The sequence below is a fragment of the Diabrotica virgifera genome, chromosome 8 (assembly GCF_917563875.1).
Source record: "Diabrotica virgifera virgifera chromosome 8, PGI_DIABVI_V3a".
Taxonomy (NCBI): Eukaryota; Metazoa; Arthropoda; class Insecta; order Coleoptera; family Chrysomelidae; genus Diabrotica; species Diabrotica virgifera.
Genome location: NC_065450.1, coordinates 40,402,723 through 40,421,759, shown reverse-complemented (window position 1 = coordinate 40,421,759; position 19,037 = coordinate 40,402,723). Strand labels below are relative to the sequence as shown.

General features: G+C 32.6%; 1 protein-coding gene across 2 annotated transcripts in view; it reads left to right on the top strand.

Annotated features, from left to right (window-relative positions):
- Positions 1-10,968, top strand: part of LOC114338931 (cytochrome P450 6k1-like) — a 113,233-nt gene extending 102,265 nt beyond the window's left edge. For both annotated transcript variants that reach the window (XM_050659362.1, XM_050659363.1), the window contains exon 5: positions 10,716-10,968. In XM_050659362.1, the coding sequence (XP_050515319.1) occupies positions 10,716-10,888 (173 nt within the window). In that variant the 3' untranslated portion in view covers positions 10,889-10,968. The remainder of the gene's footprint in view (positions 1-10,715) is intronic.
- Positions 10,969-19,037: the final 8,069 nt, after the last annotated feature.

The window sequence follows — 19,037 nt, the reverse complement described above, 5'->3', positions numbered from 1 at the left end:
GGTGTCTGCCGTATATATGGTATATAGATATGGCGACAACACTGCCCCCTGTGGCACACCAGCCTCCATGGTCCCAACTTCGGACAGGGTTGGCCCTATCCGAACTCTGAACCTCCTGTTGGGTAGGTATGACGAGAGAAGACACGTCATCGCCTCACTATAACCATATTGGTTCATTTTATACAGCAGGCCGTCGTGGCAGACCCTGTCAAATGCTTTACTGACGTCTAGAAAGACGGCCGCTGTATATTTCTTTTCGTTGAACCCTTTCGTGATATATTCTGTTAACCTCAGCACTTGAAGTTCACACGAGTGCTCGGATCTGAATCCGAACTGTGCTTCAGGTATTGTTCCGATTGCTTCAGATTCTTCTTTTAGCCTAACTAATATGACCCGCTCTGCGATTTTGCTTAATGCTGATAATAAGCTTATCGGTCGATAATTCTGTGGAAATGTACCATTTTTTCCTGGTTTTTCAATCATGATTACGTGAGCCTCTTTCCATCTGTCAGGAAAATGTCTTAGTCTTAAGATGTTGTTTATTAAATTTGTTATGTACACTATTGCTTTTCCTGGCAGATTTTTCAGAGCTCTGTTTGTAATCTTGTCCGGTCCTGGAGCTTTTTTAGCATTAGTACGCTTGATCAGCTGTCTGACCTCTTCAGGGGAGGTGTGTGTAATACCTATAATGCCCTTTCTTCTTTTTAGAATTCTACATCTTTGTTCGACTTCTTCTGTGAAGTCTAGATCTTCATCGGGATGATAGTTTTCCCTACATTCTCTTTCTAGCGTGTTTTTCATTACTTCCGCTTTGTCTTCTTCTGTGTACACAATTCCATTTTCACCGTGTAAAGGAGGGATTGGTTTTTTATCTTTTCTTAGTATTTTAGATAGCTTCCAGAACGCGGATTTATTTGGGTTTAGTTGCTGGATATAGTTGTCCCAGTTTTCATTTCGATGATCATCTAATTGTTTTTTGACTTCCCTATTCAGTTCATTAGCAATTCTTTTGTCCTCTGGGTTTCTTGTTCTGTTGGCTCTTCTTCTTTTCCTATTTTTCTCGTTTATCAGTTCTTTCAGCTCATTGCTGATTTCCCTGAATTTTCCTTTTGTTGTTGGAGTTTTTTCTTCTGTGGTGCTGGCCTCGATAGCGTTTTGTATCGTTTTTTCTAGATGTTTAACGCATTCCTCTAGTTCTTCTTTTGTATTTATTGTTGGTATTGCACCAATAGTTTCACTTACTATTCTTTTGTAGTTTGGCCAATTTGTTCGTTTTTTCTTATAGGTTTGCAAGTTGTTTGTTTCTACTGCTCCCAGGGTCAGTACAATTGGGTTGTGATCTGAGTCACCCTCATTCATTGAATATATTTCGTATTGTTGACCCACATTTTGTAGAATTGCTATGTCTAGGAATGTGGGAAGTCTGTTTCCACCATGGAAGCATGTGGGTTCTATGGGTCCCGCCACCATCGTATTTGGTCGTTCTTCGAGATAGCCACACAATATTCTCCCGTTGCGGTTTGTGGTTCTATCGAACCAGTTCGGAGATCTTGCGTTCAGATCTCCTATAATGATAGAGGGCTCTACTGTGTCTAATATGACATTTAAGTCTTCCTTGAAGATTGGATCATTTGGTCTAACATATGCTGAAACAATTTTCAGCATATCTTTTCCTGTCTTGATCCTCACTATGGTGGCTTCCATAGTGATGAGTCCGTCTGGTGTAGGAATTACTTGGTGTTTGATTCCTTTTTTCACCAAGATCGCCGTGCCTCCTGATGTGGCTGTGTAGTCATTTCTATAGACATCATAACCTGGAAATTTTGTTTTTGTTTTTTCCGTTATCTTAGTTTCTTGTAAGGCTATGATGTCTAGTTCTTTATTTAAAGAAATTTTGTTTTTGTTTTTTTCCGTTATCTTAGTTTCTTGTAAGGCTATGATGTCTAATTCTTTATTATTATTTTGCATAATTACAAAGTCATTTTTTAATCTTTGGATTTAAGTTATTCATTTTAGGATAACGCGTCTAGACTAAGAGCCGCTATAGGTGAAATTTCTTAATCATTTTAGGCACGACGGGACCCTATAACTGAAATAGTAGAACCTAAAAGAAAACGTTTGAGCACTGTGCCGTCACTTTTCAGTGGCACATGCGTCCACAGTGGCGCATCAAACTTTCCACTTATGGACGGGATACATAAATTGAAAAATACCCTCCCTCATTACCAGAACTTAATTTTTTTCATTTTTTTAAGTTCTATGTGATTAAGACATAAGATTCATCGTAATTTTAACCCACCACCCCCTTCTCCCTGCCACCACCATCAAAAACTTTATTTTTCGATTTTATTTTTTTTTTTGGTGGGATGCAATCAATTTTAAAATTTCAAAAAATTCACACACATAGTTAAGGCTTTTATAAAACACGTCTATTTTTTATAGACCTGTAGGTTGAGTGTACATAACCTCAAAAAATTAAAAAAAAATTTTTTGGAAAAAAGTATATAACTTTTTTTGGGGATAGCTGCAGATCTAATTTTTTCTTAGTCTTGTGTATTTTATCAATCACTATATTTCTAATTTTTTTCAGATTTTTCTGTAACGCTAGTCACCTTCAAAAATCCAAAAAACTATTTTTTAAGGGGGTTTTAAGGGGTTTGAACGTGTTTTTCTGAATTTCAAATATTCTAAAGGACTCATTTACTTCAAGTTACATATAACCTATAAAAACAAAAATGATTGATATATTATGAAGTCTATAAAATAGGGAAAATCCCCAAAACCCCCCAAAAAACAGTTTTTCGGATTTTTGAAGGCGGGGAGCCTTACGGAAAAGTCTGAAAAAAATTAAAAATATAGTGTTTCATAAAACACACAAGATTAAGAAAAAATTAGACCTGCAGCTATTCCTCAAAAAAAGTTATACGCTTTTTTGAAAAATAAAATTTCTTTTAATTTTTTGAGGTTATGTACACTCTACCTATGAGTCTATAAAAAATAGGCATGTTTTATAAAAACCTCAGATATGCGTGTGAATTTTTTGAAATTTCAAAATTGATTGCATCCCACCAAAAAAAAATAAAAACGAAAAATGAAATTTTTGATGGTGGGGGCAGGGGGAAGGGGGTGGTGGGTTAAAATTACGCTGAATCCTATGTGTTAATCACATACAACTTAAAAAAATAAAAAAAATTAATTCTGTTAGTAAGGGAGGGTAACTTTTAATTTATTTATCCCGTCCATAAGTGGAAAGTTTGATGCGCCACCGTCGACGCATGTGCCACTGAAAAGTGACGGCATAGTGTTCAAACGTTTTCTTTTAGATTCTACGATTTAAGTTATAGGGTCCTATCGTGCCTAAAATGATTAAGAAATTTCACCTATAGCGGCTCTTAGTCTAGTCCTCAATATTGGTTGTCTAAATTTATTTTGTGTATTTCGAGATAGTTTCTGGTTTACAAAAATCTTAATAGTACTTCAAGGTGAGAATTAGCAAAGTGTAAAATAATATATGCGTCTCTGAATTCTTAAAAAGACAAATAGTTTTTAAATGCATATTTATTTTTTGCCACTTCATTTTAGGTGTCGAATAAAATAAATAAATTATAATTCCATTAAGTATGAATATATACGTATAAACCGTATCTAATCTATTTGACTTAATACGCAAAAGATTGGAAAACATAAAAAAATTCTTTGAAATGGCGGGGACAGTTTTAAACAAAAAATACTGAAACAAAACCCCTTTGGTATTTAACTGTAATACGCATTTTTTTATTGATACGCCAGTAAATGAGAGCAGGAACAGGATATTACCTCTGAATTCTATCCTACTGCATGGATTTTAATGACATTTTGGGAATAGCCTCTAATTATCTCATAATTCAAAGTCTACCCTATAAACTATGGCGCTATTATCTTGGGGGCGGTTCCCATCCCTTCTCGTGGTGGAAAATTTTTTTGGTTAAAATAACTACAGAAGTGGCTAGAGAATCTAATTTTATGCAAAAACTGTTTAATATCTTTTTTTTGAAAACTTAATACTTTTTGAGATATTCGTGGTTGAAAATTGGCCATTTTCATTGCAACATAACGGTTTTTTGCGAATACCTTAAAAACTGCGCAGTGCGCATCTAACTAAAAAAAAACTATATAAAACACTTTTGTTGCTTATGAAAAAACAAAGAGACTCCTTCCTTCATAAATTTTCTAGTTATAATATAAAAAAAAGAGATGTAGGTGTAAAGAGTTTGTTTTTTTGGTACATGCTTAAATCGATGAATTCAACTTGAAATAACAGAGAAACGGTCGATTTTAGGTGTATAATGCTAACAATACCTTTTGCAGTGCTTGAAAGGACCTTTAAAATGGGCAATTTTAAATGCCGATTACATTCAAACTAAGAGAGTTATGCTGCAAAAATATTTATGACTAATGTATTTTAAGAAAAAATGAAAAGTATATTTAACCCCATTTCCACTAGAATATAAATGCATCGTTTACTTTTTACAATACCTTTTATTATAGTGGTATTTATATGTTACAAAAATTTGGACGGGTTTGAAATGAATGGATTTTGAAAAAAATAAAATCAAATTATAGAGCGCACTTTTAAATGTTCCTCAATGTTTCTCCATGTAACTTGAAAATGATAAGAGATACAGTAATGAAAAACAGAAAAAAAATCTAAAATCACCTTACATTTTTGTATGGTATTTTTTTTCCTGTCTCTTATAATTTTCGTGTTACATGAAAAAAAAGGAAGATTTTTAAAAAAATTTAAAAATGCGCCTTATAATTTGATTTAATTTTTTTTCAAAAACCATTCATTTTAAATCCATCCAACATTTTGAACATAGAAATAATACTATAATCTAAGGTATTGTCGAAGGAAAACGATGATTCTAAATTCTAGTGGATGAGGGGTTAAACATACTTCTCATTTTTTCTTAACATGCATTAGTCATCAAATTTTTTCATCATATCTTGCTTAGCTTAAATGTAATCGAGATTTAATATTGCTCATTTGAAAGGTCTTTTCAAGACTACAATTGGTAGCATTATAAACCTAAAATCGATTATTTCTCTGTTACTTCATAGGCTTATATAATAACATAATCAAAATACTCTCTTATTTTGATTATGTTCAAAATAAGAGAGCTAAAAGGAACTGCAACGTTAACGGGATTTTATTGTCTTATATGGTCAACAAGGTTCGAAAAAACCGCGGAGTGCTACCATTTAAATGGGTGCGTTTTTAAGAAATGGGTGAATTAGTTCCTAGGCACAGGGTGAATTAGGGTGAGTTCTATTCACTTTTGATGCAAACACTTGTACAGGAAAATAGTTCCAGGTTAAATTTACTATCGAAATATCATATTTTAAAGTCAAAAGTATTTTTTTTTACAAAAATACATTCAAAAGAAAAGCAAGAAGAAAACACGAAAGAAAGCAATTTTGTTTTTTGCCTCATAACTTTTTTCCACAGGGATATAGGTATAGGCATAGCTTCAGCGAAAAATAACTTCCATCCTTCTTCTTTAAAATGACGTTTGGTAAAGGTCTGTAGGATTTAGAGTTTCTGAAATAGCATTTTTCAAAGATTGCCGCTCACTGAATTTTTGAGCTATTTTCCCCATTCTTTCGCAAACATTGTTCTGTAACTTTTTCCTAAGCATTTATAGGTATATGCAATAGTACATAATTACCTTTCAAATGGTCTACTGTATAAGGTCGTACGACTATTTTTAAACAAGTTGTGCTTTTTCAAGGTTTTATACTTTTAATGATTTTTGATATTTTTTATGATTTTTTTTTAATTTCTCATTATGACATTTCTCTTGTACATTTAGGTATATACATTCAGGAATAAAAAAGCTTATTTTCTTTACTTTAAAATGGTGTATTGCAATCACCTCTAGGACTATTTTTAAACAAGATATCCGTAGGATATCCAAGGGTATCCGTAATTTGAGAAACATTTTAAAATTTTTTATTTTTTTCAATAATTGGAAGAATATAATTGCATATTGTAACATAATTTTTAATTCCAAATAACTTTTCTTAATAACACTTTTCGATATTGTGAAATATAAAAGTACTCTACTCTTGAGCGAAATTCATATTTTTTAACATACCTGGTACACTAATGATAAAATTTTATATCTGATGATTACATCTTAGGTTTTAGACTATGCAGAGCATTTTATAAAGCATAATTTTTTTCATAAAGTTAATAATAAAAAGTTTTCCATATGGTTCCAACTTAGTGGGACCTATTTCATGTGTATATGTCAAACTTTGAAAAAGCATATCTTGTTTAAAAATAGACCTAGAATTTTTTGCAATGCGCCATTTTAAAGCAAAGAAAATCCTAAGCTTTCCTTTTTATCGCACAATGTTAATACCTAAATATAATAGGTCTGGATCCCGCATATGAAAAAAAAAGTTGATTAATAGCAAGCTGAAAATTTGTTAGTAGCTTAAGGGTGGCTAGTCGGATAAACTTAGATATATGGGAACACTGAAACAGGGGCAGTTTTAATTGTGGAATAGGTTTAAAATTTGGAACGGTCAGACCACGAAAACGGCACATTTATTTTGTCCGACAGAATATACTTAAACTCTCCGAATAGAGATTAAACTCTTACGCAAAAATCAGACTGCTATTTATCACATGTCATAATTCCCGTCATTTGACATATTCTACATGTTCCACTCCTTAAAACGCCCATTTGGTGATAAAAAGCAGTCTGATTTTTGCATGAGAGTTTAATCTCTCTTCGGAGAGTTTAATTCTGTTCTGTGGGACAAAATACATGTGCCGTTTTCGTGGTCTGACCGTTCCAAATTTTTAACCTGTTCCACAATTAAAACTTCCCCTGTTCCAGTGTTCCCATATATCAAAGTTTGTCCGACTAGACTCCCTTAAGCTATTAACAAATTTTCAGCTTGCTCTTAATCAACTTTTTTTCATACGCAGGATCCAGACCTATAAAACAAAAAAGTTATAATTTAAAAATAATCGTAAAATATATCAAAAACCATTAAAGGTATAAAGTTTTGAAAAACCATATCTTGCTTAAAATAGTTACACAGCCTTCTACAATAGACCATTTTAAAGGTAATTGACTTTTCTTCCTAATAAATGTAACATTGCATATATCCAAAGCGGCGTAAAAATAAGTTACAGAGCAATGTTTGCGAAGTAACAAGAAAAATGGCCCAAAATTGTTGTGAGTGGCGAAATTTGAAAAATCATATTTTGGAAACTATAAATCATAAAGGCTTACACCAAACGTCATTTTAAAGAGAAAGGATGGAAGTTTTTTTTTCTGTAAAGCAATGCCCATACTTATATCCTACTAAAATCGAACGTTTCTCTTTTATCTCAAGTTGAATACACCGATTAAAGCCTGCACCAAAAAAACAAACTCTTTTCACCTACCATATCTCTTTTTGTATTATATCTAGAAGATTTATGAAGGAACGAGTCTCTTTGTTTTATATAAGCTATAATAATATTGTTAAAGTGTTTTTAGTTAGATGCATAGTTTCTAAACTATTTGCAAAAAACCGTCCGAAAAGGTCTCATTTTTCAATGAAAATGGCCAGTTATCAACCACGAATAACTCAAAAAGTATTAAGTTTTCAAAAAAAAGTTATGGAACAGTATTTGCTTAGAATTAGGGTTTCTAGCTACTTCCGTGGTTATTTTGACCAAAAAATTTTCCGCTTCCTTGAAGGGGTGGGAGTGGCAACCGCCCCTAAGGTAAAGAAGCGTCATAGTATATATGATAGACTTTGTTTCTGGAGCTATTCCCTACTTACTGTGAAAATATTAAGTAGATTGATGTAGTAGGATGGAATTCGGAGCCAAATAACCTCATTGACTGCCCTATGAGATAAATGCCCAACTTCCCTATCATAATATGATACAAAATCAGAATCAAACAGACTACTTTATACAAGGAAGATATAAATGTGAGTAGTTTCGGGGCTAGCAAAAGATGTCCGCCTCCAAACTAACATAGGCGCCCCCTTCCGTTTTTTTTAAATTTAATTTTATTTGTTTATTCATTTCATATTTTGGAAATTGTACAAAATTTAGTTATTAGTTGTAGTGGTACATACTTAAAAAATATTCCCATGTTTAATCTGTACAAAATTACCAATATGTTAATATCTAGTTTATAATGCCAAGTGCTATAATAACTAAATGATTAACTATTTAAATGAGAAATAAGCCACAATTAAATTGAAAAAATAATTTTATTAACGTTTCGAAGCCCAAATCGGGTTTCGTTGTCAAAATACAAAATACTACTAAATTAAACAAAAATGTTGTTGCTACGTAAAAAAATTCTTCTAATAATTTATTTAATCTGACTCATTTATATTGGCAATTCAGACGTATATTATACATTTTAAAGTAGACGACTTTAAAATGATATCGCCAGTATTTATGAGTTGCATTCCTGGGACGACTTTACTACAAGATATTTCATTCGATTACATGAAATCAATCCCAACTCAAGAATATCCGTCACAAAAAAATTATAGCATGTGATCTGCCTTTAAAAAGACAACCAAATGAAATGATCACAATAAAATTCTCGCGTTAGAGATTCCATAGTAAATCACGAGGGAAAACCAGCAAAAAACCTCGTGGTACTATCCCGTCATCGTAAGTATTTGGTCTTACATTTAATTTACTTTCAAAAATTAATACCAAATTAAATTTTAAATAATATTAATAATACATAGGTATACAATAAGTTATACTAAAATATAAAATGTGTACTAACTCGTTATTGACTTACTAATCGTGGTATTTTCTTTCAATTGACTTCCTCTATCAGTATGGGTAACCACATCCTACTGCATTCTACCGAGGAATTTGCGACACAATTGGTTTCATTTAGCATAACTAAAGCTGCTTCTTTGATTTTTCTCTTTTTACTTTCTGATTCTTTCAGGACTATATCTGAATCTCTCCACTGAACTCTATGTTCATTATCCCATACGTGTTGCCATATTTGAGATCTATCAAATTCTCTATTTTTAATATAAGACTGATGTTCACTTATTCTAACGTTTAATGGTCTTGATGTTTCACCTCATAAAATTGTTCGCATTCACAAGGTATTTTATAAATGCAATTCTTTGTTCTTTCTTGTTCATTGTTAGGTTTAGTTTTAGGTAGAATAGATCTCAATCTGTTTGTTGCTTTGAATGTTGAATTTATTTCCTATTGTTTTAAGTTTCTCGGATAGTCCTTTTATATATGGTATTGATATTTTCCTCGTATTATTTCTTGTGAATGTTGTACGATCCCGTTCTAAGTTGTTCTGTTTCATTCGATCCAATCTTGACAATTCCTTATTTATAAACGATAAAGGATAATCAATTTTTAATAAAACACATGTTAACAATTGTTTTCCTTCTAAAAATGAATTTTCGTTGGAACAAGTAATTTTGGCTCTATCATATAAGGATTTAATGATTCCCTTTTTAAAGTTGATGTTGTGATTTGATTTGTAATTGAGATATCTGTTGGTGTGTGTTGGTTTTCTATACACTTGAGTCTCATATCCAGTATCCTTCTTTGAGACTAAAACATCGAGGAAAGGCAGTGTTATTGTATTCCTTTTCCATTGTAAATTTTATTGTCTCTTCTTGATTGTTTATAATATTCAGGAATGTATCCAACAATTCTGATCTATGAGGCCATATTGAAAACACATTATCTACATATCTCCACCATACTGTGGGTTTTAAATTTTGTTCAGAAATGATATTAGTTTCGAAATCCTCCATAAATATATAAGCCAATAATAAAGATAAAGAAGAGCCCACTGCTAGACCAAATTTTTTTTATAGAATTCATTATTTAATTCAAAATAGGTATTACTAGTACATATGTCAATTGTGTCGCAAATTCCTCGGTAGAATGCAGTAGAATGTGGTTACTCATACTAAAAAAGGAAGTCAATAGAAAGAAAATACCACGATTAGTAAGTCAATAACATATCGAGTTAGTACAAATTTTATATTTTAGTATTACTTATTGTATACCTATATATTAATATTATTTATAATTTAAACATATTAAAGTCAGAATTTGGTATTAGTTTTTGAAAGCAAATTAAATGTAAGACCAAATACTTACGATGTCGGGATAGTATCACGAGGTTTTTTCCTGGTTTTCCCTCGTGATTCACTATGAAATCTCTAACGCAAGAATTTTACTGTCAAAGTTGCATTTGGTTGTCTTTTTAAAGACAGATCACATGCTATATTTTTTTGTGACGGATATTCTTGAGTTGAGATGGATTTCATGTAATCGAATGAACTATCTCTTAGTAAAGTCGTCCCAGGAACGCAACTCATAAATATTGGTGATATCATTTTAAAGTCGTCTACTTTAAAATGTATAATATACGTCTGAATTGCCAGACGTATATTGACATGTATAAATGAGTCAGATTAAATAAATTATTAGAAGATTTTTTTTACTTAGCAACTACATTTTTGTTTAATTTAGTAGTATTTTGTATTTTGACAACGAAACCCGATTTGGACTTCGAAACGTTAATAAAATTATTTTTTCAATTTAATTGCGACTTATTTCCCATCTAATTAGTTAATCATAAAAATGCCACGAGGAAATAGCTTCAGAACAACAATTAACTAAAATATGCTATTTTTTTTAGGTAAAAGACTTGGACTGTTAGGTTTATTGGTATCATTATCATATATAGTACTTAATTTTAAAGTAGAAAAATGCCCAGAAACTCCATCGAAGATTGAATTTGAACCCAAAAGTTTTCCATTGGTTTCTAAACAAGGACTGCCTCTTCGAATTACGCCTATTGAAAATAAATAAAAGCAACATTGTAATGAAGATTTTTTATGTTAAAAAATTATTATATGAATAAAATAATTATGTAGTTGTTAGTAAGTTAACCGGTCTGTCTTTTATTTCATCTTGTCATCAACCTGCATGTCGTCGGCTTACTGCCAAAACTAGCTAACTCCATATATTGTCGAAATTGTTAAGTACGGCATTGTACTTTAAAATTCTGAAAGAATGACAAAACCCGACAAAAGAATTAACTTTAATATAGACACTTTTATTCAACCAAAAACAGTTATGTACAGTCGTCTGCTAAAATAAAATTTTTATGCTTTATAATATTCTAGTTCTACCAAAACAAGACAAGTGCCAGTTATTTCATGTGTTACTTAGTCCCCAGCATTAACGGTGTATAAGTTTGCAATGCTTAACATCTTGTACTGTTTTTCATGGACCGATCTAAATGGAAAAAGAGGAACCCTGGAAATCGGTGCATGACTAATAATACAGTGCTCTTCAGTTAAAACTATCGACCTTATAACTTCTGAACCACTGATTTTGAGAAAAAACGCAAAAACACGTCAAATAATAAAGAAAGACACACTCTCACCCCCATCATCCCTTAATTTTTTTTAAATTACTATTCCCTTTTTTATTTCATATTTGGATTCTCCTCTTTGTACTGATTTCAAAAATGTATAACACTTGATGCTTAAAGTGATTAAGTAGTTTATGAGAAAAATAAATGGAAATTCAAGAAAACTGGATTAAATAAAAATGATTTTTTTAACAATTTTATGAAATTTAATTAGAGTGAACATTTTACTACCAAACATTTTAACAATAATTATTCAAAAAAATTAACATTTCAAAATAATTATTCAAGCTTTCAAAAGTAATTTTGAATAATTATTGCTAAAATTTTTGGTAGTGAATTGCTCATTCTAAATGTTTGTATGTAATAAAATTGTTATTCTTTTTCTCATGATCATCTTTCAGTGCGTCACAGTTTTTCGATTTCTCTCTAACGCATTAAATTGTATGTGACAGAAAAAAAGGCACGTCTGTGAATACTTTGGTAATTATTTTAGTTTGGTGATTATTCTAGTTGTCGATAGATGGCGCCATAATCAAAAAAGAATTATTTATTAAATAAAATAATACTATTATCAATATAATCTGTACAATTTCCCACATAACAATGATGTTCGTATCGTGTTCTAAGCATATCCTGCCAACATTCGTCGAAGTATATCCTTTTTAGTATATGCGTAGTACAAGCATAGCATGTACCATAAAAAACATTCTAAATTTCATGTTCTTTGCGTGTGCTTCGAAGAATATTCTTGCACCGAATATACTGAGCACATTCGTGTACGTAGTATCTCGGAATGTTCGTAAAAGTTTATTCTTAGAATATACCTTAATCGAATATTCTTAGTATATGCGTAAGTATATGCAAAAGTATATGCTTAACACATACTTGTATATACTTTTAAAATATCTTAAAAAGAATATACTGTATGTACCTATAGGAAGAAGAATAATGTTAGCCTATAGATTATCAACTTCGCGTTAAGAATAATTAATAAAATTTAGGTATTTTGGTAGGTACTACTGAACTATATCTAATTCATCTTTTTTTAAACCGTTTTAATTGTATTATAAACTTAATTCTATTGAAGAAAAATGAGAAATTCTCGTTTCGTTTTCAATTGAAATGAATACACCATTTTGATTTGAGTTTATACCATAAAAATATTTTTACCTATAATTTTCGGGAATCCGGAAACGGCCATTCATTCTGACCCTTGCATTGCATATTTTATACTTGCACAAGGGAAGGGGGTAGGTAACAAAAAGGCAAAATATGAAAATAGTTTCCAGTACAGTTAAGGCATTTATGTCTACGCTGCGAGGACGAAGCGATTGTAGTTCTAGCTACAAGGACTAAAACATTTTAAGAACATAAAAAGCAGCTTGAAAATAATAAATTCATATTGGTACTTCAATATTTCCTAAATACCTAGTAAGTAAAAGTATGTATAATGTATATAGATACCTATAAATTTTAGTAATTTACATACTAATGTGATATTCAAAGATCGGTGTGCTCAAAGCACTTGATTAGATAATTAACTAATTAATTAAATTTAATTTTAATGATGCACTTATGATTTAATCACACTATTTAATGCTCTAATCTCAGGGTTTTATATTCTCGTGCTTCAATATCTCCTTTGCTTTACATATGATAAATAAGGTCAAAGATTAACGGAATAAAACACATATATGGTACAAAAGCATCTATTGAAATAAATTCACCCTCAAAATATCCTCTAAAAATAATATCTCCTATTCTGATTATTGAAATAACCCTACCACTATCTAAAGTACTTATTGAAATTTGCGTTATGAATAATTCTACAAAAAAAAATAAAACTGTCTCTCGGATGATGAGTTGTCCAAATTCTTGTCTCTGGTCGCCAACAATTTACTCTTAGCAGCCCCCTATGTAGTCAGCAATCTCGCAACAAATTATTGCAAGCCTATTGTCATTAATGACCCCCTACAGGTGCACGTATCTTTCAAAAAACAATGCTAGCCTTTTCTCCTCTCGATAAACTGAATCTATTTCTCGTTCCGGCATGCAACGGTGACTCTTGGAATATAAGTAGAACAATATAACTTACAATGCTTTACGTGATGAGCTTCCGTCAGGACACTTATTTCAACAAACTCACAACTATTCACTTATCTGCCTTACTACTTCAGGAGACTCTCAGAGATCACCACTAGTCGACTTAACGATCATTTAACAACTGACTCTTCTTCCACCCTCTAACATTTCGCTAAACTCCCATTCTTCATACCTAGCCCCTCCTTTTTCCTTCTTCACCAATCCGAGTTCCTCAATTTTATCCCCATCTACCTTTCAGATAACAAACACCAATTTTCCCTACCATTAGAAATTTCCTAAAACTAATTACATGCCAATCGGTTTTTTTTTCTTAATATCTAAACAAAGATTACATTCATTTAAATTTCTAAATACAATTGTTCCCTCGCCGCAAAAGTCCATTTGGGAAACCCGGTCTCATTGTCCAAACACATAACCACTTTCTTATCATACTAACTGTACAAAGAATATACTTAATCCCTATTTAAATTTTGTTTACCTACGGCCATCCAAAGATAATTGACTTTCATTTCTTCGAAATGAATTTTGGTATATTTTTATTATATGTTTTAACTTTTCTAAAATATTAAGATCGAAACCATATTAATTCAAATTTTACATATCTTAACAACTCCCCGCCATTTGATTTGCCGAAAAAATTCTGTTATTTATTTAAATGACACAAGTTTTTTTTAGGATCAAATTATTCCATTATGTTACCAAACTCTACTCATGATACTTATAAATGTCGTGAATGTTAAAAATACCCCGTATCTTGCCTGTCTCTATATGCGCTAATTCATAACTATTTACCCCATTTTCCGTATTGACCCTATATGGACCTTCAAATACCGGCATCAATTTAGCACAAATACCATTTTGTAAATTGGACACCCTCAGTGCCCTCACTAAAACTTTATCCCCTTTCTGGAATGTAACCGGCCTTCTTCTTCGGGTCCTCTCTTGCCTTTGGAGATATTTCTCTCCACTTCGTCTCAATCTTCGTTGAACCACCTCGATCACTTCTTCGTATTGTCTGGGGGCGGTGTCTTCCCACGGTCTCGTAGGCATTGTTCCTTTCATTACATATAAAGGCGTCTCCTTGGTAACCGTATTTGGTGCACAGTTCAAATACGTCTCTATTTCAAACACTTTTCTGTCCCAATGTCGATGATGTTCTTCCGCAGCAATTCTTAGAAATTTTGTGACTTCTTGTATAAAACGCTCTGATGGGTTGCTCTGTGGATGTCGGATGCTTACAAATTTTGTATTTATGCCTCTCTCTCTTAATTCCCCTTTAAAACGGTCATTCCTAAAGTATGTCGCATTGTCCAACAAAATATTGTCTGGTCTTCCCACTGTTTCGATAAAATCGTCTATCTTCCGAAGTATTTCAGCTCCTTTCGTGGTTCTACATGGGTACAGTTTTAAATACTTTGAGAAAACATCCACCATAACTAATATGTGTTTATTCCTCTGTGTTGTTGTTATTAAATCGCTCAACATATCAATGGCGACAATATCCAGTTTCTTCCGAGCTATGACGTTTTTTGTGATGTTTTCGTTTTTGAAATTCTTACTTTTACACTTTTGGCATGTCTCGCAATTTCGAGTCATCTCTTTGGCTATTGTATAGTCCTGTCGACAAATGTAGTTCTCCCTGAACATAAGCCACACCTTCCTGCTTCCAATGTGTCCGTTGTCACAGTGTAATTTTGCTAAAACTTCTTTTGCCATCTGTTCCGTGATTACATATAGTTCTTTACCATCGACCCTCTTAAAATATAAGTTATCTTCTTGTTCGGCCCTTTGCTTTTCTCTTTCATCCAGTTGTTCCTGATTTTCCCTGATCTGAGCCAAAGAAAATAAGCCTGCTTCTTCTCTCATTATGTTCATGCCAACGTGGAGAGTTTTGTGGTCCTCTTTGCGGAATTGTTCATCTCTCGTCAACGCATCAGCCAAGATATTGTCAGTTCCTTTGATATATTTAAATTCAAAATCATACTCTTGAAGTAAAAGAATGCCCCTATGAATTCTATTATTTACCAGCCTATTTTTCATTATATGTACCAAAGCTGCATGGTCTGTTTCAACGGTGAATTTTGCCCCTAGTAGGTAAAACCGTAATTTATTTACACAAAATAACACACTGGCGAACTCTAATTCAGTAACGCTGTACTTTCTCTCATATGTTTTGGTTACACGGGAGACAAAACAGATTGGCACCTCTACATCGTCTTGGATCTGTGATAACACCCCTGCGAATTTTGTTATGGAAGCATCGGTCCGGAGAATGAAAGGTTGATCATATCTTGGGTGGTGTACTCTTACAGCTGTGGAGAAAGCTCCTTTTAAATTTTTGAAAGCCATTTCTTGTTCCGTTCCCCATTTCCACCTAACATTTTTCTTAAGTAATGCTATCAACGGTATTTCTTTTGTGCTGATGTCTGGTATTAGTTTTTTGAAATAGTTTACCATTCCCAAAAATCCCCGCAATGTTTTTAAATTGGTTGGCCTAGCGTAGTTATTTATAATTTCGATTCTATCTTCTGCAAGACTAATCCCTTTTGTGTCTAATTTGAATCCTAAATACAGTATTTCCTTTTGGAAAAACTGACACTTTTGAATATTTAATTTCAATCCCGCTTGATCCAGTTCTTCTAGCACAGTGTGAATATGTCGTAGATGGCTTGTTATATCTGGTGAGAAAATTAATAAATCATCTATGTAATGTACAACAAATTCTTCATGCCTATTTAAGATTGTGTTCAATGCGCGAACCAAAGCAGCGCATGCACTCTGTAGGCCAAATGGTACCACCCTAAATCGGTATACCACTCCGTCGATCGAAAAAGCGGTATAATTTCGACATTTCTCTGCCAAAGGTATTAACCAAAAACTATGTTTCAAATCGATTTTGGAAAAAATGTGTGACCCTGTGATTCGTCCAAATATGGCTTCGATGTTCAAAGGCGCTTCGTATTGCGCGATTGTGTGTGAATTAATGTTTCTTGCATCTAAACATAATCGCAAATCACCACTCGATTTTTTAACGCATACTATCGGGTTGATATATGGAGAGTCACATCTTTCTATCACCTTGTCTTCGATCATTTTTTCAATTTCCTGTCCGACGCTTTGCCTGTATTTATACGGGATTGGATATGTCTTTGATTTAAAATTTTCTAAGTTTTTAACTTTAAAAGAATGTTCATAATTTTTAGCCACTCGGCTTTCTTCATTAATCAAATCTCCATAATTTTCTAGAATCTTCTCTACTTCCTTTTCCATGTTTTCTCCACATTTTAATTTTCTTTCATCCTCATTTTGTTCGCATGTGTTCACTGTCCATAATATTTCTTCATAAAATTCTGGATTCTCGTCCATTATTGCCATTTCTTCTCTGTCCTCATCCTTTATTTCTTCTTCTGTTTTTTTTTATCTTCAATTTCCATTTGGTATCCCGAGCACCATGTTTCTACTGCTTTCATTTCTCTTATGAGAACTTCCTTTTCTTCCTGCTTCCTTTCTGTTTTATCGTCGATTGCCGACAATTCTTCCGTATCTTCGATTTCCTGTCTTTCTCTTGTATCCACCGTGTTTTCCTTCTTTCTTTTTGAACTCTTCTTCTTTTTCTTCCTTCTTTTTTTTTCTGGTTGATTTTTTTCTTGTACTTTCGGTTTTTCCTCTACAGTCATATTGATTTCTTTATGTTTTTCCTGTTCATTTATCTTTTCAACAATTATTTTCCTCTCTATTTCCGTTTCTTCTTCTATGTTGTCTGGTTCTGCTTTGATTTCCAGTTGATTCTCCGAAAAATTTATGGTGATATGTTTTTCACTCAATTCATCAATTCCCGCTATCATATCATGGTTTAAATCTTCGATCACCACACATTGCATAATATAGTATTTGTCTCCCACTCTGATCCGCACTCCCAAACCTTCATTTACTGTCGTCAATTTTTTTTTGTTTGCACCCACTAAAACAACCCTAGGAATTTTATACACAAATCTGTCCAAATTTAATTCTTTTACTAGTTTCTTATTGATTAACGATATCTCCGATCCAGAATCAATCAAAATTTTAATCGCTTTATGTTTTATAAATGCATCTAAGAATATTAAATTTGAATTAGAACTTTGTCTTTCATTTCCCGCCAACTGTATAAACTCTCTCGGATGACAAAATATACCGGAGAGTTGTTTATGTTTGTTCAGTGGATGCTTTATTGAAAATCCTGTCTGGATTCATTGCATACATCTTCTTCCTCGTTTTCTATTGTTACATGATTCATCTCCCTTCTATTTTGTCGTTGGAAATTCTGATTGTTTCTACCGTCCCTTTGTTCGTTCGTATTCCTAGTCGGAGGATTTTGTGCATCTCTGTTTCTGTTGTGATTTTCATATGTTCTATTTTTTGCGTGATTCCTGTTATCATAATTTTGTTGTCTATTGTAATTTTGGTATTCTCTCGGCCTATCTTCGTTTGTTGATTGGGCATGTCGGTTTCTCTGGTCATAATTTGATTGATACCTTCTTGCCGGTCCATTATATTGTTCATGTTGTCTTCTGCTTCGCATTTCTCTTCTTTTTTGCTTCCCTTACTTGAAGGAATTGGCACAAACTATCAATATCTTGATAGTTTCTCAAAATCACGTGGTCCTCCAGCGTTTCTTCGAAATGTCTGCTTATCATTTCTACCAGTTGTTCGGTAGAGTATTTGTAGTCTAGATATTTGGAATTGTTATATATCTGCAAAGCATATCTTTCTTCCGATATTCCCATTTTCTCGTGATATCTTCCATTCTGTAGCTCTTGGTTGATTTCCCTCTGTTTAACTTTCCCCCAGAAATAGTTGAGAAATTTATTTTCGAAATCTGTCCAATTTTCAAACTCATCTTCTTTACTTTCATACCATAACGCTGCTCCTTCTTTCAGATGGTTTCTAATTGTTTCTTTGCAGTCGTCAAAATATCTAATATGTTGCAATTTGGTTTTCAAATTTTTAACAAATGGTACTGGGTGTGTTTTTCTAATATCCCCTCCAAATTGTATTTTCGCGTCGCTTGTACCAAGGATAATCATTTCCCTTCTTTCTCCACAATTCTGTTGATTCTTGAGTTCCGCAATTTGTTTTTCGTTTTGCTTAAATTTTTCTTCTATTTCTCGCCTGTCTTCTTGTATTGCATTTTCAAATTTGCTTTCTAACTGTTCTAATTCCATCTTCTGCACAGTCTTAATATTCTTCATTTTAGTTTCTATTTCTTCTCGTTGCATCTTCAGTTTCCTTTCTGTTTCTTCTCTAACTTTTTCTAAACAGGCTTTCACTTCATTTTCATATTTTTCCAAACGCTTTTCCAATTTGCCATCATTCTCTTCCAATTTCTGTTCTATTCTCTGTGATATTTCTCTTTGTGTTTCTTCCATTTTTTGTTGTGTTATTTCCATGGCTCGTTTTGCTTCCTGTTGATTTTTCTCTATTTTTTGTTGTGTTTCT